Source organism: Falco biarmicus, chromosome 13 (assembly GCF_023638135.1).
Source record: "Falco biarmicus isolate bFalBia1 chromosome 13, bFalBia1.pri, whole genome shotgun sequence".
Lineage (NCBI taxonomy): Eukaryota > Metazoa > Chordata > Aves > Falconiformes > Falconidae > Falco > Falco biarmicus.
In genome coordinates this window covers 5,893,003-5,918,612 of record NC_079300.1, presented here as the reverse complement: position 1 = coordinate 5,918,612, position 25,610 = coordinate 5,893,003, and the positions used below count along the sequence as shown (strand labels likewise).

Sequence of the window (25,610 nt, the reverse complement as noted above, 5' to 3'; positions counted from 1 at the left end):
GTTTTCCACATTTCCTCAGTTAATGTTTACATTGTCTATATCTGATGTTTGCATAAGGCAGATGCTTCTGCCAGCCCTTCTCCTGATCTAACACAAGGAGGGCAAGTCCTGGTTAAAGTGTAATTTAAAAGTTGATTGAGGAGCCTCCTCAGTTTTTCTTTATCTGCCCTTTATGCTGTATGACACTCTGTGAACACCATCTGGTATTATTTCAAACAGAAAGTGAAACAGGCTTAAATGAGTAAAAAAATATCTCCTATAAAATGAATGTATTTAAAAATCCCCAGAAAAATCTGCTATATGATATACAGCAGGTGAAAGCAAATGCTCCCCCCATGACACTGCTACGAAGGTACTTTCGCTATTTGAAAATTGCTAATAGTCACAAGAACCCCACCGGTGCTGTTAATGTTTCTACAGATAAAGAAATATGGAAGTTTGTCAAAGAGTAATTTTTAATTATTTCTTGCTAGAGAAAGAGCTGCCTTTGTTTAAGGATCCCAGAACACCACAAGTGAGCTGAGGTTATCGTGTCCATGCCAGAGCAGAGCATACTTGGGTGTAACATCTCTGCTAAATACTGATCTGCATTAAATACTCATTCATGTTTTACCAGTAATTATTTAATTCCAAAAAAAAGTTAGGAATAATCATATTTTCTTGCTAAGAAAATAATCAGATAGTTATATTGGGTATATAAAACACTGGGAAAAATATCAGTGAGACCACTGTGAAATTTTATTGCAGGAAGGATATTTTCATAGAGTTGTTAAATAACTTTCCACTGAATATATATGTATATGCTGGTTCCCATAAGGTCACCCTAGTCTCTGGTAGTTAAAAGTCAAAATCGGTAAGAACAACTTTGAAATATCTTATGTAAAGGTGTTCTGATAAAGAGCCAAATGTGGCCAAATACCTGTGTGCTTGTCTCCCTTTGGACTGGAAGTGTTTGTCAGGACAGCCCACTCGCAATCCTACTATTACTGGCATATTGTAATCACTTCTCTCATTATCTCATTCCAAAGTAAGGTACAAGTACTTGGGGACTATTTGTAGGAAATGCTAATTACAGTGATGGGCCACGCAGTCCCCTCCTTCACCCCTGAACAGCTCCAATATCTCTTTCTTCACGCTACTTTCTCAGAAGATTCGGAGTTGTTCAGTGCAGATGAAGTGAAACAGTTTCACTCGGTGTCTGCAGCTGTGCGAGCCTGGGTTCTATTAAGGTGACAGTACAAATTTTTGATCATTTTGAGACGCAGACGCTTGTCCCCAGGCGGGTAGCGCTGGCATACCGCACACATCCACTTAACAGGAAGTTACTGAAGTGTTGGTTATCTGACCATTTCAACTTCTACTTCCTCAGCAAGGCCCTTAAGAAGTTATTTCACTTGTACCTGAAACAACTGAAATCCACTGCGTTCATTTCTTCCAAAACTGGCAGTGACTTGGCTGCCCGCCGCTCGACACGTTGCCGGTGCACGTGCCCTGCAGTGCTCCCCCAAGTGCTAACTGATAAATGGCTCCTGGAAGATGGGCATGCAGGTTTGGCTCCCGTCGGAACCCGCGGGAATCTATCAACGTGAACTGCCAGCATGTCTTCAGTACAGAGATTTTTAGAATTTTGCACTTGCATGGTAGGAAGCAAGTTGCCACGCAAGCCGTAGCGCCAGCTCTTCAGGACAGCCCTACTGTGAATTCCAGAGCCACCAAGCTGAAGATGCTGGCACAGAAAGGCAGCTCTGTCCTCAGCGCCAGACGCGAGGATGTGAGACACAAGCAGAAAGGAACACCGGCCTCTGCGCGAGCAAAGAGGGTCTGACCCAGCGGCCTGAGGGAGCGAAAAGGCAGCTGTCAGTCAAGATGCTTCACCATCGCATCGTGCCAACCTGAGCGAGGTATGGAAGGCAGCAACAGGCCCTTGTTAGCTATTTTAATCAGTGATAACACATAAGTGTCCAGGAGTCATCTGTTTAGGTAATGGGTCCTTTAATTTTTTGCTATATTAATAAAAAAGTGATCCAATTTATCTGTTTCCTTATGGAGTAAATATTCAGGATATTCCAGAAGCAAGTACATCATATTCATAAATTGTTTATCAATGCACCCGTTATGATGTATATATTTGCGTGATCTGAAAAATTAGTATCTTCATCCAAAATGCTGATGCTGGAAGGAAGGGGAATCAATTTAGGATACGGAAAAAAGTTCTCCAAGTCACTTATTAAAACGTCGAGCTTACCCTTATCTTCAAGTAGGTTCGGGAGATGATCAAATCTACGGTTAAAGTCATCTAGAGGAATGATACCAAGTCTTAACCAAAACATCCAGTACATCCTCCAAACGTCCAGCAGAAAGGGATGTGTAAGAGAAACCGCACAAACTACTCCAAGATATTTATAAACAAATTATTAATGGTCACTTCATATTAGCTTTGAGTTACCTATATTTCTGAACAGATGAATACTCTCCTGCCTCTTCAGTTTAAAAAGTATTCCAGTTCCAGAACATAGAAAGTTTTAACATTAAGGCATACATACAGCTATGTTGTTTGCTTTCATTTAATAAAGATCAATTTACTCATACTCAAATACATGGAATGTTGGCACAAAACTAAAGCTCTTGTGGAACAGCTACCAATCATACACAAATATTCTGTGAGGTCCTCTTGACTTGCATTTCTCTGATAGATACACCACAAAATGGCTTTAATAATACAAACTGAATGCTGGATCAAATCTCTAAATAATAAGTAGCAGTTAAAGTAAATGGTTTGCTTTATTTGTAAATTATGTACAGAATACATTTTTCTTTTTTAATTATGATGGAGCAGGAGAAAGAAAACAGCCATAATTTCCAAACCATGCTGCTTCCTTCACCTGCTGGAGATGACAGCTTTCTCTGAACCAGATGTACAAAACCAGTTTGGATTTCCTCAGTTGCTGGCACACAGTCTGGAGAAACAGAGAACATGGCAGCCAAATTCAGCACTACCAGCTTTTATATTTTCAGCAAAATACTTCTGCTAAAACTAGTTTTCTTAGGAAAGTTTTCACAATCTTTTGAAAACAAAATCAAGAAAAATATCAAGAAAGCTGTGGGCTAAGAAGGGCTTTACCTAACTAGCTATCAAATGAGTATAACTAGGAATAATCTGAGATTTGGTCATTCAACTTTTACCTGTTTTACAAAAGCAAGTTTGAGAAGCTAAACTAATTGACCAGTTATGCAAGTACCAGAAAACTATTGTTTTTCAGTTTGTTTGAGGGTGATCTGGGCAATCTATCAATCAATAGAAAACTTGTCAGATTGATAAAACTTCTGTAAATGGATATTAATGATTAACATAGTACCAAGTAATCAAGTTAATGGTTAAAAAAAATGAAGGAACTAGATATAAAACTGTTTGGTAACACGTATATTTCAGCAAACAAAGATGCTACTGTATGGTCTGTGTTTTGGTGATCAGCCAACAAAGAAAATCCAACCATTTGCACATACTCAGTCCCCAAACCACAGTGAGTTATGATTTTTCATGTGAAGGCCTACTCTCGGTATCTTCCTCCTCTTCCTCCTCACAATCCCCTTCATCTGTTTGCTGTTCCAGTTCCTCTTTTGTGATCATTTCAAAGTCGTTTCCATTTCCACTACTGTGCTGGGACCTGTCGTCTTCGCGCCTGTCACTGTCAGTGTCTGAATGTCGCTCTCCTCCCGAGCCGTCTGTTCCAGAGTTCCTCGTTGCCTCTGTTTTCCCATACTCCTCTTCCTTCTTCTCGCTATCTGATTTCTCCTCACTGTCGTATTTTTGCTGCTTTTTGGATTCTGATTTTTCCTCTTTCTTTAAGTCTGCTTTTGGTCCTTTGTATTCATGTGTGTACAGGGGCCTGAAGGAGTCAATGAATCCCACGTCCGCTGTAAGGTTTGGCAGGAACCAGAAGTGATGCCTTCCTCCAGTGATGAGCCAGATGATAAGGAAAAGGATACAGCGAGCTGTATAAAAAAAAAAAAAAAAAAGAACAACAACTAGGGAAATGTTGGGGTTTATAATAAACATACACAATGTGTAACTATGGTGTAAGAGATGCCCACTGCTAACAGCCACCCCAAGCCAGTGACAGGAGTGAGCCTGGGGGAAGCCTCTCATTCTGCAATGGCATCGTGGAACGGTTTGTTCCCACCACATCTCCCCCACCCTGTTCACCACGCATCTCATCTGTGATTTAGCTCTTCATCCCCTCCGCAACAGAAATGTGAGCCAAAGCAAGCTTTAAAATCCCAGTGACACCACTTTCACCACTGAATCTGGCCTCAGGTACAGCTCTTGGGTTTGTTTTGTCCCCTTTGGTTTTTTTGTTGTTTGTTTGTTTTTTAAAAACAGGCAGCGGACAAATCTCGATGACCCAACAGGTGACACAAGCTGAGATTTCTCTCTTTCTGTGGCACAACTCCGACACCCAGTGGCCAGGAGGGAAACGCATAGGCAGGACCAGCGCGGCTCCCGCTGACACCAGCCTGGGAAGCGTTTAAGCAGCGAGCTGTCTCTGCCGGTTTGGACTTCACCGGCTGATGAAGTCAAGGTGACTGACACTCACCAACGGCAAGAAGAAGAATACTGGCGACAAAACAGCCTGCGCCTACGCTGAGGTAATAAACACCAACACGCATTTCTGCTGGCCAGAGCGGGAACAGAGTTGCAGCTATAACAGCAATCACTGCATAGAAAGATAAGAAGAAAATGACAATTAGTTTTTCCTGGTACATACTTAAATGTTCTAGGCTCACTGTTTGTTCCAGATACTGGCTCAGCACAGCGCGTTACTGACAGTATTTCAGGCCTTGACTGAAACCTTGTCTAGATTCACCGCTCCTGTTTTCATTCTGGGTAGAGAGATGCCACATCCAGCAACTCTACGTCACTGCGCTTAGGCAGCGCAGCAATGAGCACCTCTGAGCAGAGGGCATGAGCAGAAAGGTGGGCAGAGAGCTGCCTCTAACCAGTGCAGCAGAAAAGGGGCGCAGGGAGCTGGGTGGGGGTCATGGTGGCCCCAAGGACAGGTCAAAGGCCTGAGCACAGCCCCAGGGGGTGACACTGATTCCCAGGAAAGGCAGTTCTCTCCAGGTGAGGAAGCTGGAAGGTACACGTCAAGGGTATTAGGCCAGCAGTACAGTGAACAATCTGTTAGCCCACTGAATGTCAGTTAACATCAACAATGATTCAGGTTTGAAAAATAAAATTAGCTGATTGGAGTTACCCTATACAAATACAAGTTTAGAGTCAGAAAGGTATCATTCACAGTTTAAAATAACTCCTTTAACATCTTTCACATGTTTACATAGCCCACATTTGCCAACTGAACAACTTGTTAGCTAAAAGCAACAGAAATAAACAGCTTGCAAACTTGTGCATGTTCAGACATCTGCTAAAGCATTTCAGCTTTTCCTTTTCACCATGTGTAGCCCCCTCCACCCTGAGATCAAAATTCATGTAATATGATTGGTATCAAATCAGGCTGAAACTGAAGAGCAAAACTTTGTCCAGGGAATAGACAAACTTCCCCAAGGACAAACAGGCCTGTTGACACTGTGCCTACACTTAGGATGCGCTCACCCGTTTCTGCTCGTAACTTACCAAGTACAAGTCCCATGGCAAAAGTTTTAAAGTGAACGGGGTCATAGATCCACACGTACACCTACAACAGAAATAATCTGATTTACACTTGGAAAACTAGCTCTCTGATGAACGACTTCATTTATTCCCTCATCCAAATGTGTGCTGCCACGCTGTAGCACTTGGCGCTGAGGTCAGTACCGTGCCAGGGCAGCGGAGCAGGGCAGGGGTCACGTATCGTGGGAATTCAGGTTACACTTCGAACAGGACTTGAAACCGGTTTCCCCCAGTGCAAGAGGTGCAGAAGGAGACAGCCAGCCCCGGGGCTGCAGGCCTGCCTGCCCACACCGTTCCCTTAGCTCTGTGCCGGCTATAGTCTGAGCCTCCTGGTGGGAGGCCTAAGGACGCGGCGCTGCTGGGGCTTCCAGCTGCGAGGGGAAGAGGAACAGTGGAAATCTCAGACTGGATCTCTCAAAGAATTACTTCTAAAAAAAAAAAAAAAAAAGTTCTAGCCAGAGTAATTTATAGATGATGTAAAATCCTGAGGAAAACAATCAGACAGTAAAAATGATGGGGAAGCGAAAGATTCAGAAATATCACCAAATCAAGGTATGTTTTCATCTTTAGTCATTAATGTTGTTCAGCATGAAGCCAAAACACTTGTAAAAAGATAAAAAGTTTCTCAGATCCATCAAGTGGAAACAAAAAGTACTTTAGCTTTGAAGAGATGCACTTAAGAGGAAGACACCAGACTGAACGTATGGAACAAAGCAACCAGCTGAAACACTCAGTTCCACTCAAGTCCCATTTCATGGCCGCAGGGGAGTGTAACTGTACCCTCCGTTCTCTAAATATCTACAGCTGCAACACTCAGTACCAAATGGTTGTGTGAGAACTGCGGATCCATTCGAATCAGATTTGCTCAGCCTTATTGAAAAAAAAACACTTAATGGTGAAATGCAGGATTTTCTGAACTGGAAAAACTGGATTATTTTTTTTCTTACCAAACTAAACAGTTGGAATCTTAGCTATTAACTGTGAAAAGCAGCAGATTACTAGAAACCAGCAACCTCAGAGCAGGCGCGTTAATACAAACTACCAGGAGGACACCTTAGAGGCCGCAATATAGTTTTTCAGTGTGATGCAACAAGTATTTAATATTCTGCTTCTCACAGGGTGTGAAAGTTGACCATACGCAAGTGTAGCTCTGCTGCCAGTCAACTGTTCTGTGAGCCCAACAAACGGAAGGCCATAACTGGTGACTGGGCAATAAGATAGTGTAACATCTTGTGTTTATAAGCGCAATATAATGAAGAAAAGGAAAAAAACCAGCTCTAATGTAAATACACAAAGATAGGCTCTAAATTAGCTACTACTAAAAAAAAAGCTCTTGGGAGTTGCAGTTCTTAAAAAAGTCAGCTCATTAACAAACAAAAAAGTAAACAATGTTAAAACAAGCTGTAATCATAGTTATAGTGCATGTGCAGTACTGCACCCTCATTTGGAATGCCACAAGCCGTCCTGGTTACTCCATGTACAAGACAATAAGGAGGATCAGAGGTAGGTGTGATTCTACAAGAGGTGGGATGAAACAGAGCAAGGCAGCTTGTAGAAGAATGGACTGAGTAAAATAAAGAGACATAAAAGTACAATTTCTGCACAAGTGATTTATTTACAGAGCTCACTGCCACCTGTTTTATAACCAAAGGTATACAGGAATCTGAGGGGAGATCCCAGTACAGTGACACAGCATCAACACAGAGAACAGTGTAATTTTGCTTTTGTAAGTAAAAGACCTTTCACTTTTCCCAAATGTTAAAAGCACAAATATGACTCAGTACATTGCAAAGCTGTTAAAAAAATAAATACTCTGCCTTCCAGGAAGGCAAAATACAGAGAAGTATTTAAAACCACGATTTCAGTGGTAAAGCCAGGATGAGAATTCAGGAATGCCTAAGCATCACACATCTGCTCAGACCACAAAGTCAGGCACCCTCTGGGTGGCAGAGATTTTTTATTTCCCCTTCCGTGATTGAACATGATGTTCTAAAAGGCTTGTGTTTTGTTTAGAAATATTTCAGCATGACAGCAGCCAGAGGACAATCTGGGTTGGAAGGGACCTCGGGAGGTCTGTGGTCCACCCTCCTGTTCAAAGCAGGGTCAGCTGTGAGGCCCACCCGGGTTGCTCAAGGGTTTACTCCGTCTGGTCTTGAAAGCCTCTGCGCACAGAGGCTGCAGAGTTGCTCTGGGCAGCCTGCTCCAGCACCCCGTTACACCCCAACAACAAACATTTCACCTCATGGCCACTAATAAGTAAACTAATTAGGTTTTCTTTTAGATTTTTTTAGTTACTACCCTACATTTATCTCCCTCTAACCTTCCTAGAAATATCTAAAAAAATCTCATGCTTCAAGATCAGCCATCACACTACCATTAATTTTTCTTTCAGCGTGACTGGAAGCAGTTTGCAGAAATCCAGTAAATTAACCTATTATCTGACAACAGTACGTTGACACTAGAAGTTAGAAAGTACCTGTGAATCTTACCTCATTTCCATCCAAGAAAACTTGGTCTTCGTGTGGCTCAAGTTTAAATTTCCTCTTAGTCTCCTTTTTCTTGGGTGTTCCTGGGGTCTCGTCCTGAGGACAAACACATACTACATATATTTAAAAACTAAAAGCATCAGGAGGTTTTAATTTCTAGTACTTTAATATATTGAGCCTGATAACTTTTCACAAACCTAAGATCACATTCACCTTTTTTTTTTTTTTTTTTTTTAAAGTGAAGATGCTTCATTTCCTCCTGTTCTCATTTTTTACCAACAGGGTACTTTAAAAATAAAGGAAAACTAAGCAAAGAGAAATTAGAAATTTTATTTTTAGTTAGCGTATAAGGACTAGACTATGGCTTCAGGATTACATTATGTCTTCAAACGCATAGCAAAGCTCTTCTAATATTAACAAAGTCTGCACACAGACCAAGAACAAGGTACAACACTTCATGATAACTAACTTTATTAGAATTATTTGGTACCTTGGTGCCATATTTACCACATGGGCATCCCTTCAGAATCAGTTTCTGCCTGTTCATTCTCTGTCCTCCTCAATTGCTTTTTGGATCTTGCGCTTCCTCTTCCCTGGTTCCTGTTTCCTTCTCCTTGCTTACTGCTTTGCTTGAAATTATGTTTCTAATTTTTGTCCTGTGTTGTTGTTCAAGTTACTACCCACTGGCTTATATAAAACACTAAAATTTCAGTTCAATAAGTAACGATTAATTTAAAAATGAGTATTACATTTAATAAAGTTAACTCTCCAGATGCCAGGGAATCAGAGGCGTTCGTAACTTCCACAATCAGTATTTTAGCATAATCAGCATACCTCAAGCGTACAGTAATCTTATACTGGCTTCTGTGTTTAGACTGGCAGCAAGATAGTTTTGTTTCTAATTCTTTTATTAGCCACATAGCTTTCTTCTGAGATTTAGGCTCTTGTACATGTAGGCTATACCTCTCACTAAATGCGCCATCATTTCGCTTAGGAGTGTCTGAATGGGAGTAACTTTTTGTGCACAACCCTACTAACTCTCACCAGATTCGTACCACTGCATACAGAAGAAAAAACGCATCCTCTCATCAAGTTTCTACTGCAGGTTCCTAACATTTTAATTTAGGAATTCTGTTCCACTAATAAATGAAAATGAAAACATGAAAATACACATGAAAACTTGTACCTTAATAGTAGTTTGAACTTTAAAGAAAGTAAATCAGAAGTCTGTGAAAACTAGGCATTATGCAGATTAGTAATGCAGCTGTCATACACAAAACCAGACCCCTAGTACAGAGTTATTTACAAGCACTGAGTATCAAACGTTACATCCCAAACATTCTTATCAACAAACATGGCAAAATTGTTTTTGTTTTCACTAGTGCAGCTGCACTGTTCTTGGATATTAGGTCACATGCGTATGTGTCGTTCTACGCTAACATACACTTCTACAAAGTATCATTGCCTGCTGTAGCTGAAGAGAAGCGGTTCTCGATTAACTCAGCCCCCATATGATGAGGTATATAAAGGCCCAGCTGAAGCCTCTTTTTGGATCTAGATCAAAACCTGAACTACTCCAAAGTTAAAAAACAAAACAAAAGAAAAAAAATATCCCAAAGAAAAAAGAAAGCAGTATATTTTTGAGATGGAAACAGGCAAAAAAAGGTATGTCACCGTTTAGGACAGCTAACTATATTTTTAAGCCAATGTAACCTTAACAATCAGTTAATGTATTCCCTGTTACAGGTTTGTCTGTTCTCTTACAGACAAGACTTACCTTTTTACACTCCTCTTTTTCACCATCTTTTTTCTTTTCCTTTTCTTTCTCTTTCTTAGCTTTTTCATCTTTGCCACCTTCCTTCTTGCTCTTTTTCTCCTCTTCTTTCCCACTCTCAGCCTTCCCTCCTTTTTCCTTTTCTTTCTTTGTATCCTTGTCAGGTTTCATTTTCATCACTTTCAATGCTCGATGAAAGAACTGTTTTTTCAGGAGTCTCAAGATGGAAAAAGTTAAGTGATACATTTAAGTGTGGCTGTGATAACCACATTTACACTCAATTATGTTATTAGATACCACTCTAGATCATGGATCTAATACAATCATGAATAGCATGACTGAAGGACAGAGGTCACCTTCATCTGCTCTATTTACAACTAAATACACCAGACCTAAGTATCCCATGTCTCACCTCTTGCTTTGTTTTGGTTGTTCATCCATTCGAAACTGGGTAAACCCCATACATTTCTGTGGTGGCATTTTGCATAGATATAGATGAATACAGAAATTGTAGGATGGAGAAAGCCACCAGGTCAGTTTAATTATCCTTTCCATTAACGCAACTCCATCCAATATTTATTTTCAAGTCCACGTCAATGTATTTCACAGCAAAAATAAGAAAGCAGGCACATAGCTTATCAATTTTCTTGGTAAGCGGTGCACAATGAATAAAATCACCCTGTTGAAACTGTGGAACATATGCAAGCATTCCATTCATGTCAGCTACAAACATACCTTATAGCAAGTATATATATGGCCAGCTGGGCACCAGGAAGTAGTACTCTGTAGTCGCAAGGCTGTCACCAACAAGTAACGTCCTTGAAAGGATCGTAGCCGAATTCAGAATAGGAAGAGCCATACAGAATACTGCCCTTCAGACTGAGAGGAAGCAGTGGGGTGTGAAATCCAAGCACACGTTCACACTGAAAATCCCGATCCTATGCATCAAATCAATTTGATTTGTCCTTGATTTCTTTCATCTCTTGCTGCAGACCAAATCCTTACGCTGGACTGCTTGTTAAAGTAGGAAAACTCGCTAAAGAAAGAGAAGGCATTCTACCAATTAAACTTATGTGCATGCTGACTATTATGCAGAGTTGGTTTGGTTTTATATATATAAAAAAACTGTCCCTTTGGACAATTGTTGACACGGATTCTCTTTCTAGCAATAGAAAATTGCTTGTTTGGGAGAAACCACTTTTCTTTACAGCTGGAATTTTAGGGGGCTCAGGTACAGAGCAGCCCACAGACAGGCCTGGCCTGCAGGACAGCTCTTTCACTAGCAGGAGCTGCCTCTGCCTCTGATGGAATATAAAGAGACAGGACTCTGCAAGACCTACTGCTCAGAGCATGCAGCCATGGTACCAGCATGGCCAACAGCCAGGTCCCGAAGCTGGACAGACCCTGACGTAACTAACCAAGTCTAGATTACTTGCCGATTCCCAACTTGTTAACCCTCTATAGAACTGCTGAACAAAGCATTATTGATGCAGGTTATTTGTGAACAAAGCCCCTCAAGAGAAAACTTACTGAACTTAGATCAATATGTAAGTGTACTGGGTGATGTTATCTACTGGAACAACATTACGAATTCAGTTAGTAACCCGTTTTAAATATGCAACTCATCGATGCAATTGACACAGGGTGAAGGAACAGGATCTGGTAGTTGATTTTTGTTTGATAGGATGAGTAAAACAAGCAATAGCCACACCAAGACAGTTAAGGTACTTGGTTTTAATACGAGTAAGAGCCTAAGCAGCCTCTTATACTGAAGAGATTATTTCTGTATTGAGATATTCTTCCACCCTTTCCAAAAGGCAAAGGAAGTAGACAGTGCTAATGTTCAAACCTCTGAAAACAGCTTCAGTGACCAAAGGTGGCCTTAGAGTGATTAGCAGTATAGGAGCTAGCAAGAGAAACTGAACTGCAGACATGGTATGGTGCCAAATGGATCATCAGGTCATGAAATGATACTGGTGATAAAAATCAGTGCCAGAGAACAGAGCGTTGAACTGATTTTCTTTGTATACTACACAGGTGTTCTTTACAATGCTGGAGCTGAACAACTTAACCAACTGTTGTCTCATCTGATGCTTTAGCAACTGAAGAACAAGCATACAGACTCCTACCTCAGTCCAAAGATTTTGGAAAGGAAAACTTATTTTTCTGCTTGCATTAAAATAATACTTTCTTCTAAACTTTCTTGAAGAAATCAGCAAAAGGATTAAAGTTCAAACACAGAATCAGCCCTGGAACTGGGGGGGAAGTATCTCACCTACCTGGATGGCTATCTAAAAGAGGCCAGGGGAGGGGAGAGAAAAAAAAAAAAAAAAAAAAAAAAAAAAAAAGGACTAAATATTACCCATATTCTTCATTTCTAAGCAGAGCTTTCCAAGTGTAGGCAGTCCTCTTAACCCTATGTGTCTGCCCTGAATGAGTTATAGTCAGAACATGCCATTCATCTAACTAAGCACTTAAGAGTGCACTAAGCAGCAGGGATATACCACCTGAGAGGCATAAATTGAACCTCAATGTCCAGCTCCTGCCATGATAGCACACTAGATCCATGGGAAGGAGATATTTGACAGCTCTGACCCTACTAATTTAAAATAAATAAAAAATTTAGGAAAATAATTTTGTTCATCTTGCTGCCCCAAGCGGCATAATCAAAGCATGAGAGAGTTTTGAGAACAAAGAGGGCAAAACTACTTTGTTTCCACCCTCAAACACAGTAGTAAAAATACAATAATTACTTCCACATACAACCACAAATGTTTCAGAGTATACGAAGGCTAAGTGAAATTGGTTCCTAAATAACTAAGACACCTTGACAACTGTATTAATTAATAAAACTGATGAATTAAGCTAGGTTGTACCTGTTGCAGTAATCAACTACAGACTCTCGGGTTGTAAATAAAGCCTCTTCTCCTTTCTTTGCCTTGGCCCATTTAGAATCCAGGAGGCAATCCACAGCTTTTGAGGCTAGAAGGGAAAATGGAATTAAAAATGAATTTAAATTAATGACATTTATTTTAACGTTTAGTCTATATTCCTTGAACTACACCAACCAGCCAGTCAGTCCTGGTGATATTCTGCATCTGCTCAATCTTTAAAAGTAAGACTAGCCGCTATTCTGAAATAAATTACTCTTGACAACTGCACACCTTTAAATCACAGAGCAAAAAGTTTACTGTTTTCTTCAGGCCAATTAGATTAATTTTATGACTATCTAATGCCTAATAAGTTTTCAAAACCAAACTAAAAGATCAATACTTATCAGACAAAGCATTAATAATAAAAACAAAGCAGCACCCCCCACACACAACACCCCCAAATACAAAGTTAGAAGAAAATGTCATTCTCTGGTTAAAAGTAACCCTACCAATAAAATAATCAACTCGGTGGCCCATCATGTTGGTGGATTTTGTTGGACAGTTGAAACGTAAGTATTTAGCAACAGCCTTCTCCTCTTTGAATGGTTCACCGACCTCCTACAATGGTAAAAGTCCAAAATTAATACAGTTTTAAACACATGGGAAAATTACTCATTTAGGATCAAAAAATCAGATATTGCAAAGTCTTTATTATTTTATGGCAATGTATAAATAACAAATAAAATGTAAAAGATGGGAAAAATCACTTGACCTATTTTCACAAGAACTGTCTGTCTACATAAAGCAAAAAAGCAGGAATTCTTAAGTTAGATGATCTGAAGGTTACAACTATGAACTCCTTTAACAGCTCTGTAAAAAGAGCAGACTAAAGGTGGAACTAAGAGGAAAGCACTGGGCATACGGAAAGCTGCTTAAGGCACACAAGCTTGGATGAAAACAGTTGTGAAGCTGAGAGCAAAGAAAAACAACAGCAAGGAATGAGTATGTATGAAATTACAACAATGTAGGCATGCTGACAGAATACAAAGCAGCTTGAATTCCATATGAAAAAGGAGAAAAACCATGCTGAAAAGAAATTGAAAGGTTTGGCTAGAAAATGCCAGTACCACTGCATGACTACAAAATGACTTAAACTTCAGAGTGCCATTGAAGAGATTCTTCCTATCTAGAGACTGGGAACATTAGTATGAAGTGCACCAGGATGAAGTACACAAACATCGAAACAGCTGTTTTACAACAAGGGAACCCTTAGTCTGCACACGTTCACAAATCCTGTACATTTACCAACTTGCAGAAGGACAGAGATGGGCATTTTCAATTATGTAAAATTAAGACCTAATATTCGTAATCAGGAAAGGAAGACCTTTCTGCTCCTGCTTCACAAAAGTATAGCTTTTGTGAAGTATGATTTGGCATATTACTGACTCATGCAAACTTTCTCCAAATTCCTTTCTGTAAGAGTTATTTTAAGCAGTAAGGTTTAATTCTCCAAATCCCCCTGCTCCTTGAGGATCAATAACAGGGAAATGCTAGGACATCTTTTCAGACTGGCAGTACCTTTTCTGTACCTATTCTTCTCATGCTGGCCAAAGAAATAGACTACAGAAGCCAGAAAACAAATTGGTGATTTACAGAAATACATAGAATTCAAAGATTCTATTTAAAGACATAATGTTTCTAAAGGTCAATAAACACAGAACCTCCATTACTGCTTTTAAGATGTATAATCGTAGTAACGCAAGAAGCACGTTAAGTGGAAATGCAAGGTCAGATAGATGTTGTTACACCTGAATAAAAACTTCAGATGGTGAGAGCTGTTAATTTTCAACAGTTTGCACAGCTAACTTTCAAAATCAACTGGTTAATGAATTATCCTCCTCCAGGAGATTGTTGTTTTTCCTATTTGAGGACAATTTTAAGGAGACTAATACAGATACAAGATATCCAAATGACCAAAAGACTCCATAGTTTGTTAGTTCTAAGATTATTTTTTTAAAGTCTAAGTTGTTCTTATGTATGCAAAAGTCTGCTGTCACGCTCACCAGTCAGTTTCAAAAACATGCATTCAAATTAAGCCAGATGATCCTAACAGTCCTCATACGGATTACATTAACTCCTAACTCTTCTGTTCAATTCTTTTTTTTTTTTCTTTTTAAATTTTAAAATTCTGTACAAAACATCAGGTAACTCATGGAAAACTATTCACTAACTGCAGTGCATGTATGCACATAATTTATATACTGTGGTTTGATGTCCCCTTATATGGTACAGTTGTACCAGTAATTGTAAATCACTGATGATGCTACCAAATTTGGTACCAAACCAGATTTGGTTTAATAGCAACAAAATGAGTTACAATGCATTTAAAGTGCACGAACAAATGTGTACCATTTACTGTAGGGGGCACATGCTAAGGTACCATGGAGCCTAATGGCTACATACAGCAATTGTGTTTCAAAATAACGCTTTTCTGGTATTTCCTACCAGCAAGATAAATGTGGAACAATTCACAAGGGGAAATGCTGTTGTTCACACACGGACAGTGAAACAGTCAGAGAAGCTACATATAACACAGACATGAGTAACTCCTCTCTGCTAGGTTTTTCTTCTTCCTAAAATATTTATGATTCGGCTAGGTCATGTGATGCACTACACAGGCAGTGGCCAGCACCACATTATTTTTTTGTAATTGCTCCTTACTATCTATCCCTTTGTCCTTTTCTGTGGGATAGCTTCCTAACACGCCAAACAAAAAAAGCTTCCCTGTGAGAGAGACTGCCACAGTTTTCCTGAGCTCATTCTGAGAAAGTTTCCCCTCCAATTTAATCCCCATTTTTCATCCTATTTTCATCCCTCTATTTACAGAGCCAGGTTTGTTAAAATATTAAAACAGATGACTGACAGAAAATAGTATTTCATCATAAAGTGAAATCAACAAAATCACTGAAAATTTCAGTATCCTAAGCACTTTTTAAAGACACAGTTCAACTGATCTTTATGTTCAGCTATAATACTAGCCAAAACCCAGGCACTTTACACCTCCTTACACATTTAGAAAATTATACAAATTAATCAAGGGGTAGTTCTCAACAAATTATAAAGCTTTAAAATACACGACAGTCTTACAAAGCATATGAAAACTTCCTGATATTTAAAGTATTCTTTTATAGGAAAGACAGAAAGATTCAGGAAACATCTCAGGGAATGTATTACTGTAATGTTGTAAAATGTTTTCTCAATTAAAATTCTACAACTAAACTGTTTCCAATTAATAAAAAATTGGATAGTGTCAAGTTTCCAAATACTTCTGCTCTATATATTGTTTTAGACCCTTGCATCTACTTTCATTTTATGTATCAAAAAATGCATGTTGTCACTAGACAGCATGTAAAATTTAGAGATTTATGATCCCTGATAATTTACAAACTCTGGAAAAATGCCATTAAAAATAAAATCAAACCCAATTTCCTATTTATCTAGACAGAAGAACTCCACCTACAGGAAGACAGGAAAAGCAGTGCTCAGCCTACCTACTTAATAGAAATGCACTGATACTTTAATTTATTTAAGAATAACTCTCAAGCATGTCTATAAAATTCTGTCTTATATGAATTCATAAAAGAACACTGAGATTTTCAAACGCAGGGGCCTTTCAGACCCACTGAAGTGAAAGAAAAAAACTAATCATACTACTTTTTTACCACTATCTCCCAAATCAAAGTATAGCACAGTGCATTCTGAACTTCCTTCAATACAGTGATGTAGTTCCCAGTTAATTCAACCTCCAACTGGGTCTGCAGCAGCCAGGAAGCCTGTATACATTAAAAATAAAACCATCTGAACTGAGTTATTAAAACTAGCGTGCCCGTGAGCTTCCTTTTCCCTCTCATCTCACTTAGAACCTAAGTATGACTTATTCAGGTTCTCTTACTCCTGGAACCACTCAATGGATATCATAAGGCCAGAGCTTATCTGCAGTTTGAAATTTCACTCTTTTTTTTTGTAACTTTTGCAACACAGTTGCAAGAATATAGGTACAACCCAAGACAGGATGATTTCCTTCCTCAACACTGTAAAGCAAACAAGTTTTCTGGAAAATCAGGAGAGTAATAATAACTATCACTAACAAGTTATTTCATGTGCAGACAAACACATTACAAGAATTTATACTCCTCTGTTTTAAAGGAGTCATCAAAATTCTTTGATTTCAATAAAATGAATATCTAGTTTATTTCTTTGCTCTTAGATGTAAGAACTTAGATTTTCCGAACACCATCCCCCACAAAAGACTTCCAAAGCCTAAGTTTTATACAGTTTTCAGATAAGAAAAAGAAGAAATGTAAGCACATTTGTCACGTGCAGCCTGTTTTTCAAGCTGAGAGGCTATGTCAAAAATGACACCGTCAACCCACGTTCCGTGTTCCATTCCTCACACCCTCCTCGCATTATAAGGACACTACAACTGCATTAGTGTTATCTTCTCTGAAGACAGTCTGAGCACATCAAAGCTCAGCTGAATCACAAGATTATCTTTTTCCTTTCCCTGTTGACTCTCAGGATTTAAGACTAAAAGATGTTCTGTAGCAGGAGAGTGGGTACTCCTCATCCATTTTGCTGAAACGTTTATACATTGCCTAAAATGTGCAGTAGGACAGAGAAAAAGCACGCAAATTAGTGTGATTTGATAGATGACTGGGTGAGAGTGGGTAGGAGGGAAACACACATGTTAGGGTCTTAGGGTTTACTCTTAGGACTCCATCTGTATTTTCTTCAGTGACTAATAAACATAAAATTGTCCAACTCTTGCACTGATGACCAGTACATGGATTGCCTGTGGTCTCTTAAAAGAAACTCTGGCAGAGCCTTGCAGAGAAACCAGTTCTTCTGGATTACCGTGGCTGTGTGCTAGCCACAAGACATTAACTTTTCTTTACAGAAAAAGATTGACAGATATTTTTTTTTTGTCCTATACATATCCTCTAAAAATAGAAGTGTTTTCTTCCTCCTTTCTTTTCAGCCATCACTAATTTTTTTTAGCAAATGTTATAAACATACAAAGCTCTGAAACACATGTTAAAGGAGCAATGCACAGTATTTTGAAGCCAAAACATGCCAGCTTCAGTCCTCTTCTAACCCCAGACCGGTTGTTTTGACTTTTTCCCTTCCCACCTCCAAAAATGTAAATCAGATGTTCAGTCGAAAGTAGTATCACTTTTTTGTTTGTTTGTTTTAATCACAAGTGAGTCTGCTATTTTTAATTCTTATTTTTCAGGGGGGAGCTCATCTTTGTTTCTTCCTCCTCTGTGATCCAATACCACTCACTTTCAACGAAGTTACTTAGCCATTCTCCTTTGGTATCACCCCACTCAGCTTTACTAGCATTTATGAGAAAATACATATAAACAGCCAAACTGGATTATAATCTGCATTACTGTAAAACCATTTTGTTGTCATTTCTGAAGTTCCTTTCCATACTCAATTCACAAAAAGCTGTAGCACAGGAAACAGCAATGCAGCTGTTGCACATTTTCCTTCCAGCAGAGCCCAAACCAAGACACAACAGAACTGTAGGCTACAAAAGTTAATACTGATTAGTAGATGATCTTCATCAGGAGAATCTCAAAGCTTGAATCCAGTGATTCAAGAGGGGGAAAAAGTCAACAAGGAAAGTATGTGCCATTAATGGTGCCATTAATGGCATTTAGACGACATTGAGCCACCTCAGCCATCAATTTGCAGTGAGACATTTGCCTAAGAATTGTTTTCTCTATTCATAAGAGCAGTATTTATATGCATTAACGTTTCTAGAGCAGAGGACACAGCACTGAGGTGCTATGCAAGTGCTGTTAATCGCAACACAAAGATAAACAAAACCTCACATGGGCAGAATAAAACTGTGCACAGTGGAATCTGGCCAATGTAATTAAGTAAAACTTAATGCCTACTTAACAGTCAAATTGCAGACCTGCCAACAAATGCCACGTGTTACCCAGCTGAATGCTTGTCAAAGTAACCAAGTCTGAAGATTTTGTGCTTAAATGAGTATTGCAGGGTACGTATAGAACTGTATTTTTTTCTCAAGGAAATGAAATAGCTTTGACCAGGTTGCTGGAATAACAAGCATTCAAAGACATCTCCTATCTTTTAAGATACATCTGCCTAAAGAAAAGATATTAAACTAGCCATCTGACAACATACATTGTTTTTCTTTTGTAAGTCTTGTACATACAGCAAGCATTCTTGATTTCAGACATTTGAATCATGTAGGAGCTCACTGGCTCAAGCAATCTGCATCCTACAGACCAGTCCCTTTTCACTACTGCATGTCTCAAGTAATCTCCATGTTAATTACAGTTAAATTACCATCAGGAATGACACTTTGAAAAACTTTACCTCTAAAATGTCTTTATTCAAACTTCGGAGGTTAAGATTTCTGCAGCTTCCACAACTTTCAACTTGTTGCCAGAGGAAGAGTCTACTCTAGGCAATACAGATTGGGCAACGTGTCTTTTTATGAAAACGCCTTCTATAAAATGCATTCTTTCTGTTAACACTTCTAATGGAAAACACAGAAAGTAGCCTTGACAGAACTTTGAACTATTTTACTGTGACTTTTTTCATCTCTCATCTCATGTGTAGCTAGCTGATCGAGCTACCATGACTCCAATCTCGATGGCAGACAGAAACTTTCAGAAAAATTATTCAGAACCCAGATTCTGTACACAGTATTTGTAACTGAATGCTTACTTACATCAGCCTCTTCTACAGCTAAATACACCATCTCCTAAGAACCTTACTCTTGTCAAGAAATACAGCTCTACTTAATGACAATGGGGTATTCAAATGTCAGACTTGCACACAGTATGATAAACAATCTCATTACTAAGGGGTACACATCATCCTAAAGTAAGTACACACTTCTAAAGCACTTGAAACACCTACAAGTAAAAATCCCACACTCCTTTTTAAAAGGAGAAACTTGCAGCATTATCCTGAAACGTGATAATCATACAGTAACTATGTCAATAAAGTTCAAAAAGTGTTAAAAGAAACACCAAAACCAACTACCAAGAAAAATACATGTTGTTTTATTCACTGACCAATTAAGAACATGCTCTGGGCATTCAGCAGTATTCTTTGTTAGCTGTCTTGTCTTCCCATTGTTGTTGAAATACACTGGGAAATTACTAAAGACACAATACACATTTATCTGCACACTTTATCACAAACTTAGGTCAGTCATAACCTCGCATCTGAAGCGTTAACACCCAGACATTGATATAATTACTAACAATCTGGGCAATACTTTTACTGCTAACAGGCTGGAAAGTCCTTAAGTGCCTGCAAGACCACAGCCTTGAGCAGTACACAAAACATTATGTTTCATTTGGTTTTGATGGATGCTTTATTGAGCTGTTGTCATCCTTGGTAAGGGACAGTCTGTAACGGTTATGAAAAGAGAATAAATCTGTAACGTTTTAAGATAATTCACTGAATGTGATTGATACAGCTTGCTTAACAAGATTTTGATTAATTATTCTTTGCATTTCTCCTCCCATCCCCCCAGTAATTTGAATTGGGGGGGGGGGGGGGGAAGGAACCATTACAAGCAGAGGAACATCTCCATCTTCTCAGAGGACAGGAACGTGGGCTGGTAAGGAAAAGGATGGGAAAGGAGAGAGGGCAACCAAGCAGAAAGATGATATATGAAGTCTACATTGTTGAATGGCTCTATGATTTATCTCATTAATATTATCTCCACTTACAGCAGAGCAATAAATCCCAAACACACACAGTTTAGGCTTAGCATTAATAATATGTAACAGTAACAGGCATTATGGTAAGTGAGGCTGTAACTATGCCTATGTACGTTATGTGTATTATGTTGACTATGTAACCATGCTGTAGCATGCATTTAAAACCCTGTAACAAAGCCACTGTTAAAGTTACACATTGTGAAGTCCAGGCTTCAGGTAAGGAAAGCTTCCACTTTGCCTTTAAGCGACACCACGTAATCATCGCTACATTTTAACATTAACTCAAAGCTGATTAGGACTATTTTTAGACACGGTTGCTTGTTTATGTTTCCTAAAAACAAATTTCCTTTCCTTACACATTTCCTGGCTGGGGCACGTTTGTTTTTAAGATGCTTACACCATCTGTCCCATGTCTTTTGCTTACGCGTGCTGGGAAGAGCCGCGCCGGGTGCCAGCGCCCGGCTGAGGGGGCTGCGGGGTGCTGGGCGCCGGTGAGGCCCCACGGATAACAGGGCGATGACATGGAGCAGCTCCGAATCTCACCCGCTGCCCACCGAGCAGACGATGTGCGGGGGGGAGGGCAGCACCGCCGGGCCCGCGCGTAAAGAGGGGCCGGGGTTCCCCCGCCGGCCACCCCTCAGCCCCCGCCGCGGCCGGTCCTGGGCGCCAGGGCAGCGGCACCCCCGAAACGCTCCTCGGCCCGCGCTTCGCCGCCGCGCAGCGGGCCACAGTTTTCCTCAGTATTGACCAGGAATTACGAATTTGCTAGAAAATTCCGCGGAAAACCTGCCGCCCGGTGCCAGCCCGGGCTTTTCAGCGAGCTGCGGTGCGGCGCGGCGCTCCCCCAGCGGGGCTCCCGCCGCCCCGGCCGAGGCCAGGGCGCTTCCCTCACCGCCCGCTCCCGCGGGCCGCCCGGCCCCGCCCGCCACCGCCACCTCGCAACGGCGCGGCGTCGGGGCGGGGAGGCCGCGGAACCGGGAGCGGAGCCGCTGTGAGGGGCGGCCGGGCCGCCCGGCTCAGCCCAGCCCAGCCGAGCCCAGCCGGCGGGAGCGGGCCAGTCCGAGGGCGGGGAGGGGGAGCTGCCGCCTGGGGAGGGGGCGCGATCCGGGCATGGAAGGAGAGCCTCGGCTACCTGGATCCGCTTCCTGTGCCTCCGCCGCTCCGCCATGTTGTCCCCGTCTGCTCCGCCGCTGACGTGAGCCCGGGGCGGGGGGGCGGCGGCCTCGCGAGAGGCGGCGGGAGCCGGCGGAGGGGCGGGAAGGCCGCGCCCCCTCGGCCCCTCACGGCGCCCGGCGGCGGCCCCGCCTCAGCGCCTCAGCCCGCCGCGCCTCGCCGGGCGCTGAGGGGAGCCCGGGCCGCGCCCCCGGCGGGCTGTCAGGCCCCGCTGCAGCAGCCGCCTGGTTAATCAGAAACTCCCCGCGGGGCCGATGCGGCCTCTCCCGCTGCTGTGCCCGGGCCTCACGCGGCTGAAGTCCAGCTGCCGGCCCGGTGCTGAGGCTCCCGGCCGCCCGGTTCCCCGCGGGCAGACGGGGCTGCGCGTCGCGCCAAGCCTGGGCAGGCCGCAGCGGGCCGGCCCCGTCCTGGCCTGTCCGCAGGCTGGGAAGCCGGGGTGCCCGCCCGCCCTCAGGGGTGAGCGTGGGGAGCCAGCCCAGCCTGCTGCCATAGAGGTGTTCAGTGCTTGGGCCACAACAACCGGTGCGTTTAGTTCTTATACTCCCAAGTAGGACGCTAGGCTTTACAGATGCTCGATGTAGCAGGCCTTTGTTAGTGGTTACCGTAGAATCATTTAGATTGGAAAAGATCTTTATTGGAAAAGAATTATCTGTGATCCCTATTTAAACAGATGCTGATTGCTCAGATCTTCTCCTACGCTCTCGGAGAGCTGGATTCAGAAAGCAACCTATATAAACCGAAATGCCTTTTGTCAAAGGCTGTCCCGCATGCTTGCGCTGTGAGGTCACTCCAGTTAGCAAAGCGTATAATGGTTTATCCTGGCTCCATGTTTCCAAACCGCACCCTGGCACTTCAGGATGGAAAAGTACATGCAGTGCTGTATAGTCTTGTCCAGTCCTTTCAGATCTCGTTGCCCCTTCCCGTTCCTACAATTTTGGAACCACTGAGATTGAAAACGAGGCAATTAGAAACCTAAAATTGTTTCCAGCAGCGTATTTGCCCGTGAGTGACTGTGCCAGTTATTGTGCTTTTTCTGGTCCAACATCTTTTTCTTTTGAATGTTTTCCTCTTGCTCTTGCTGGGAAGAAAATCTATACAAGTTACAAATTAAGCTGTCTGACTACAGAGTGAACAAACTATAAAAGTGTGATTCAAAAGATAAAAATGTAGGCATAGGGAATTAAGAGTGTTTATGGTTACAATAAAACAATACCTTGTAAAAAGTATCCAGAGTGCATTTATTCAAAAAATGGATTTTTAAGTTGGCAGTTGTTTTAACAGTTATTTTATGTGCTTAACTTACAGTAACATGAAAGCACATCTGAAATGGAGGCTTTCTGGTGGAAGGAGTTTTAGCCATCTGTAACTTCCAGCTTGCTAATAATACACAATGCCTGCAGTGAGGGTTTTAGCATGGTGTAGCTCAGAGCCCCTCAATACTTGCACTTCAGCTGTGAAACTCCTCCCTACTCTGTGGGAGAGGCTGTTTGGAACCGCACTCCTGTCTGCTCACTGCCCTCCTCATGAAGGTTGCAACCACCTCATGATGGGTCGCATTCCAGGTCATCCCTCATACCTCTACTTTCAGGCTCTTTTAAGGTTTTACTTCCCATAGACCAGTTGTGTTGGAATCTACTGCTGATTCATAAACCCACCTTTAATGCTTAGCTTTTCATTGTGCTTTTTTTTTTTTTTTTTTTTCTTTTTTGGCATGGTATACTATCTGCAGTACATCAAGCTGTTTGCTGCCAGAAAAACACCTTGGATTTCTGGTTAATCCCTGTTTTCTTTTTTTCCACAGAACTTTTAATTCATCTGAAGTTTGAGAAACCCTAACTTGCAGGAGCTTTTCCCAGGACAGCTGGGCATGCAGCAGCAGACTGGTGTGCAGCACAGGGAGCAAACCGATCACTTCAGCAGATCCATTAGAAAGAACCGAGGGATGGGAAGTGGGCTGGAGAGTGTGTCCTCTAGTGTGAGGCACTGGATGGTGAACTTCCTATCACTATGGACCACAGAGCCTGTCAAGACTGAATCTTACATGTGGCAAGTTTATTTGCAGTCCTCAGTACAGATGTGAACGGGAGAGAAACAAGTGACTGAATTTCAAGAAAGACAGGGAATGGAAGTGAAGGTTCAAGTGGCTTGTGTTCAAGGTTAGTGTCTATGTCAACTGTAGGGCAGGCTGCAAAATGAAGCATTTCAGAACTGTGCAGTAAAGTCACAGCCCCCTAAGTGCCAACTGCCATTTTGATTAGAGTAGGGTTTCAGAATCATGACCACGACAATTACTGTTATGAAGGATATTGCATGCAAGTGGAGTGGTTTCCTTTTTCAACTGAAGCCAAACAGACGGCATTTCATTAGCCTCTTTTTCCTCCTCCTCCTCTTCTTTACCCCAACAATGTGACCTAATACGGGAGTATGGATGCTGGAAACTTAGTTCAAAAAACAGCAGGATAGAGTAATGAAACAAAGGTGCATCATGAGCTATTAAATATAAAAATCACCTCTGGTTGTCTGTGAGACAGGTCCCTGGAGGTAATGAAAGTATTCTGAAATGTTTACTTTATTCTTATACTTTGCTTTAGGTATCCTCACTTGACCACTGAGGCAGAACACTAAATTAGGTGGTGTTCTACTCTTTCTGGTATGTATTTTCTCATACCCTTACGTTCATTTATTTCTGTCAATTTATTGGCATTTATGCTATTGGTAATCTCATTGTTTTGGGCTCAGTGTCAGTCATCCAGATACACAAGATGATGTGGTCTTACCACTGTAGCATGGTTAATATACACCAGATGTGCAAGGCTACATGTTGGCAATTGAATTACTGGAAAGCGTGTCACAAATTACCTCTAGAGTCACACTGCCTTCTGCAATACAGAAATTGAAGTGACACTAGAAGTCTGAGCCAGTGTCTTTCTGCTGAATAAACCATTGACTTGTAAGAAGCTTATCCAGTGGACCCATGATTAATCCTTCTGGCTTTGGGGGAAGAGAATGGAGAACACAAATCACAATTATCTCAACTGTTATGTAGATGGGCAGGAAGACAGGCAGGCAGGCAGGCAGGAAGGAAAGCTTCCATAGAGGAATTCAAGGAGTATAGGCAAATTCCCCAGCAATATGTTCGGAGCCATTTCCTAGATCATCTACAGATGGTAGCATGTTGCAGGCTCTGAGGTTATCTCCCTTTTCATCCAGTCAGCTTCAGCACTGAATATGCGTTCAAAATGTAAGGAATATGGCCTTGTACCATGTAGCATCACATACTTTCAAGGCAGGTTCAGCTAAAATCTGCCCACATATACATGAGTCATAACTCAGAAGCACGCTCCAGTGTAGACATCCTGAGTCATTTCCATCTCAGAAGCTTATAAATATTTAGTTAGCCACTTAGCTTTTAATTTAGCAGAACAACAAAGATTCATTAGACAAATCTCCAGAATTATCTTTTGCTATGAAGCTTCTTAAATACTTCCACTCTTGCAAGTGCCTTTTCATCTCTATGCAACTCAGAATTATTTGATAAATATAACTTCGAAAAAATATAGTTGAACTAAGATTTAATTTCTCCTGATTCTGGTCCTTCTATAACTAATTACATCTGTTTCAAATGCCAGCTTTGTTCATTGCAAGAATGTGTTTTCATTTTAGCAACAACTGATGAACCCTAATAAGGACATGTCTCTCCTGATGTGGAGTGGCATTTAGCTCTTCCTAAAGACCACTGTTGATCTGCTGGTCCAGCAGACCATGCTGGAGTCAGTGGAGATGTATCTGAACACATAGATATGTTAAATGGAAAATACATCAATACACTTTTTGGAAAAAACACCTAAGGTTTTGGGG

The 25,610-nt window shown here is 41.2% G+C and overlaps 2 protein-coding genes across 4 annotated transcripts in view; one reads left to right on the top strand and one right to left on the bottom strand.

Moving 5' to 3' along the window:
* Positions 1 to 1,975: 1,975 nt before the first annotated feature.
* On the bottom strand, positions 1,976 to 21,840 carry SEC62 (SEC62 homolog, preprotein translocation factor). The gene is made up of 8 exons (XM_056358985.1): positions 21,712 to 21,840; positions 13,311 to 13,419; positions 12,805 to 12,910; positions 9,932 to 10,145; positions 8,158 to 8,250; positions 5,633 to 5,693; positions 4,596 to 4,715; positions 1,976 to 3,993 (listed from the first exon to the last, which is right to left on the bottom strand). Exons 1-8 carry the CDS (start codon positions 21,745 to 21,747, stop codon positions 3,527 to 3,529), a joined length of 1,206 nt encoding a protein of 401 aa, XP_056214960.1. The 5' UTR covers positions 21,748 to 21,840; the 3' UTR covers positions 1,976 to 3,526.
* Positions 21,841 to 21,922: 82 nt separating this feature from the next.
* Positions 21,923 to 25,610, top strand: part of LRRC31 (leucine rich repeat containing 31) — a 58,743-nt gene continuing 55,055 nt past the window's right edge. For 2 of the 3 annotated variants that reach the window (XM_056358980.1, XM_056358978.1), the window contains exons 1-2: positions 21,924 to 22,274; positions 23,554 to 23,908. In XM_056358980.1, coding sequence (XP_056214955.1) covers positions 23,875 to 23,908 — 34 coding nt within the window. In that variant the 5' untranslated portion in view covers positions 21,924 to 22,274; positions 23,554 to 23,874. Of the gene's footprint in view, positions 22,275 to 23,553; positions 23,909 to 25,610 lie in introns of all 3 variants that reach the window. The other variant, XM_056358976.1, reaches the window with a different exon arrangement.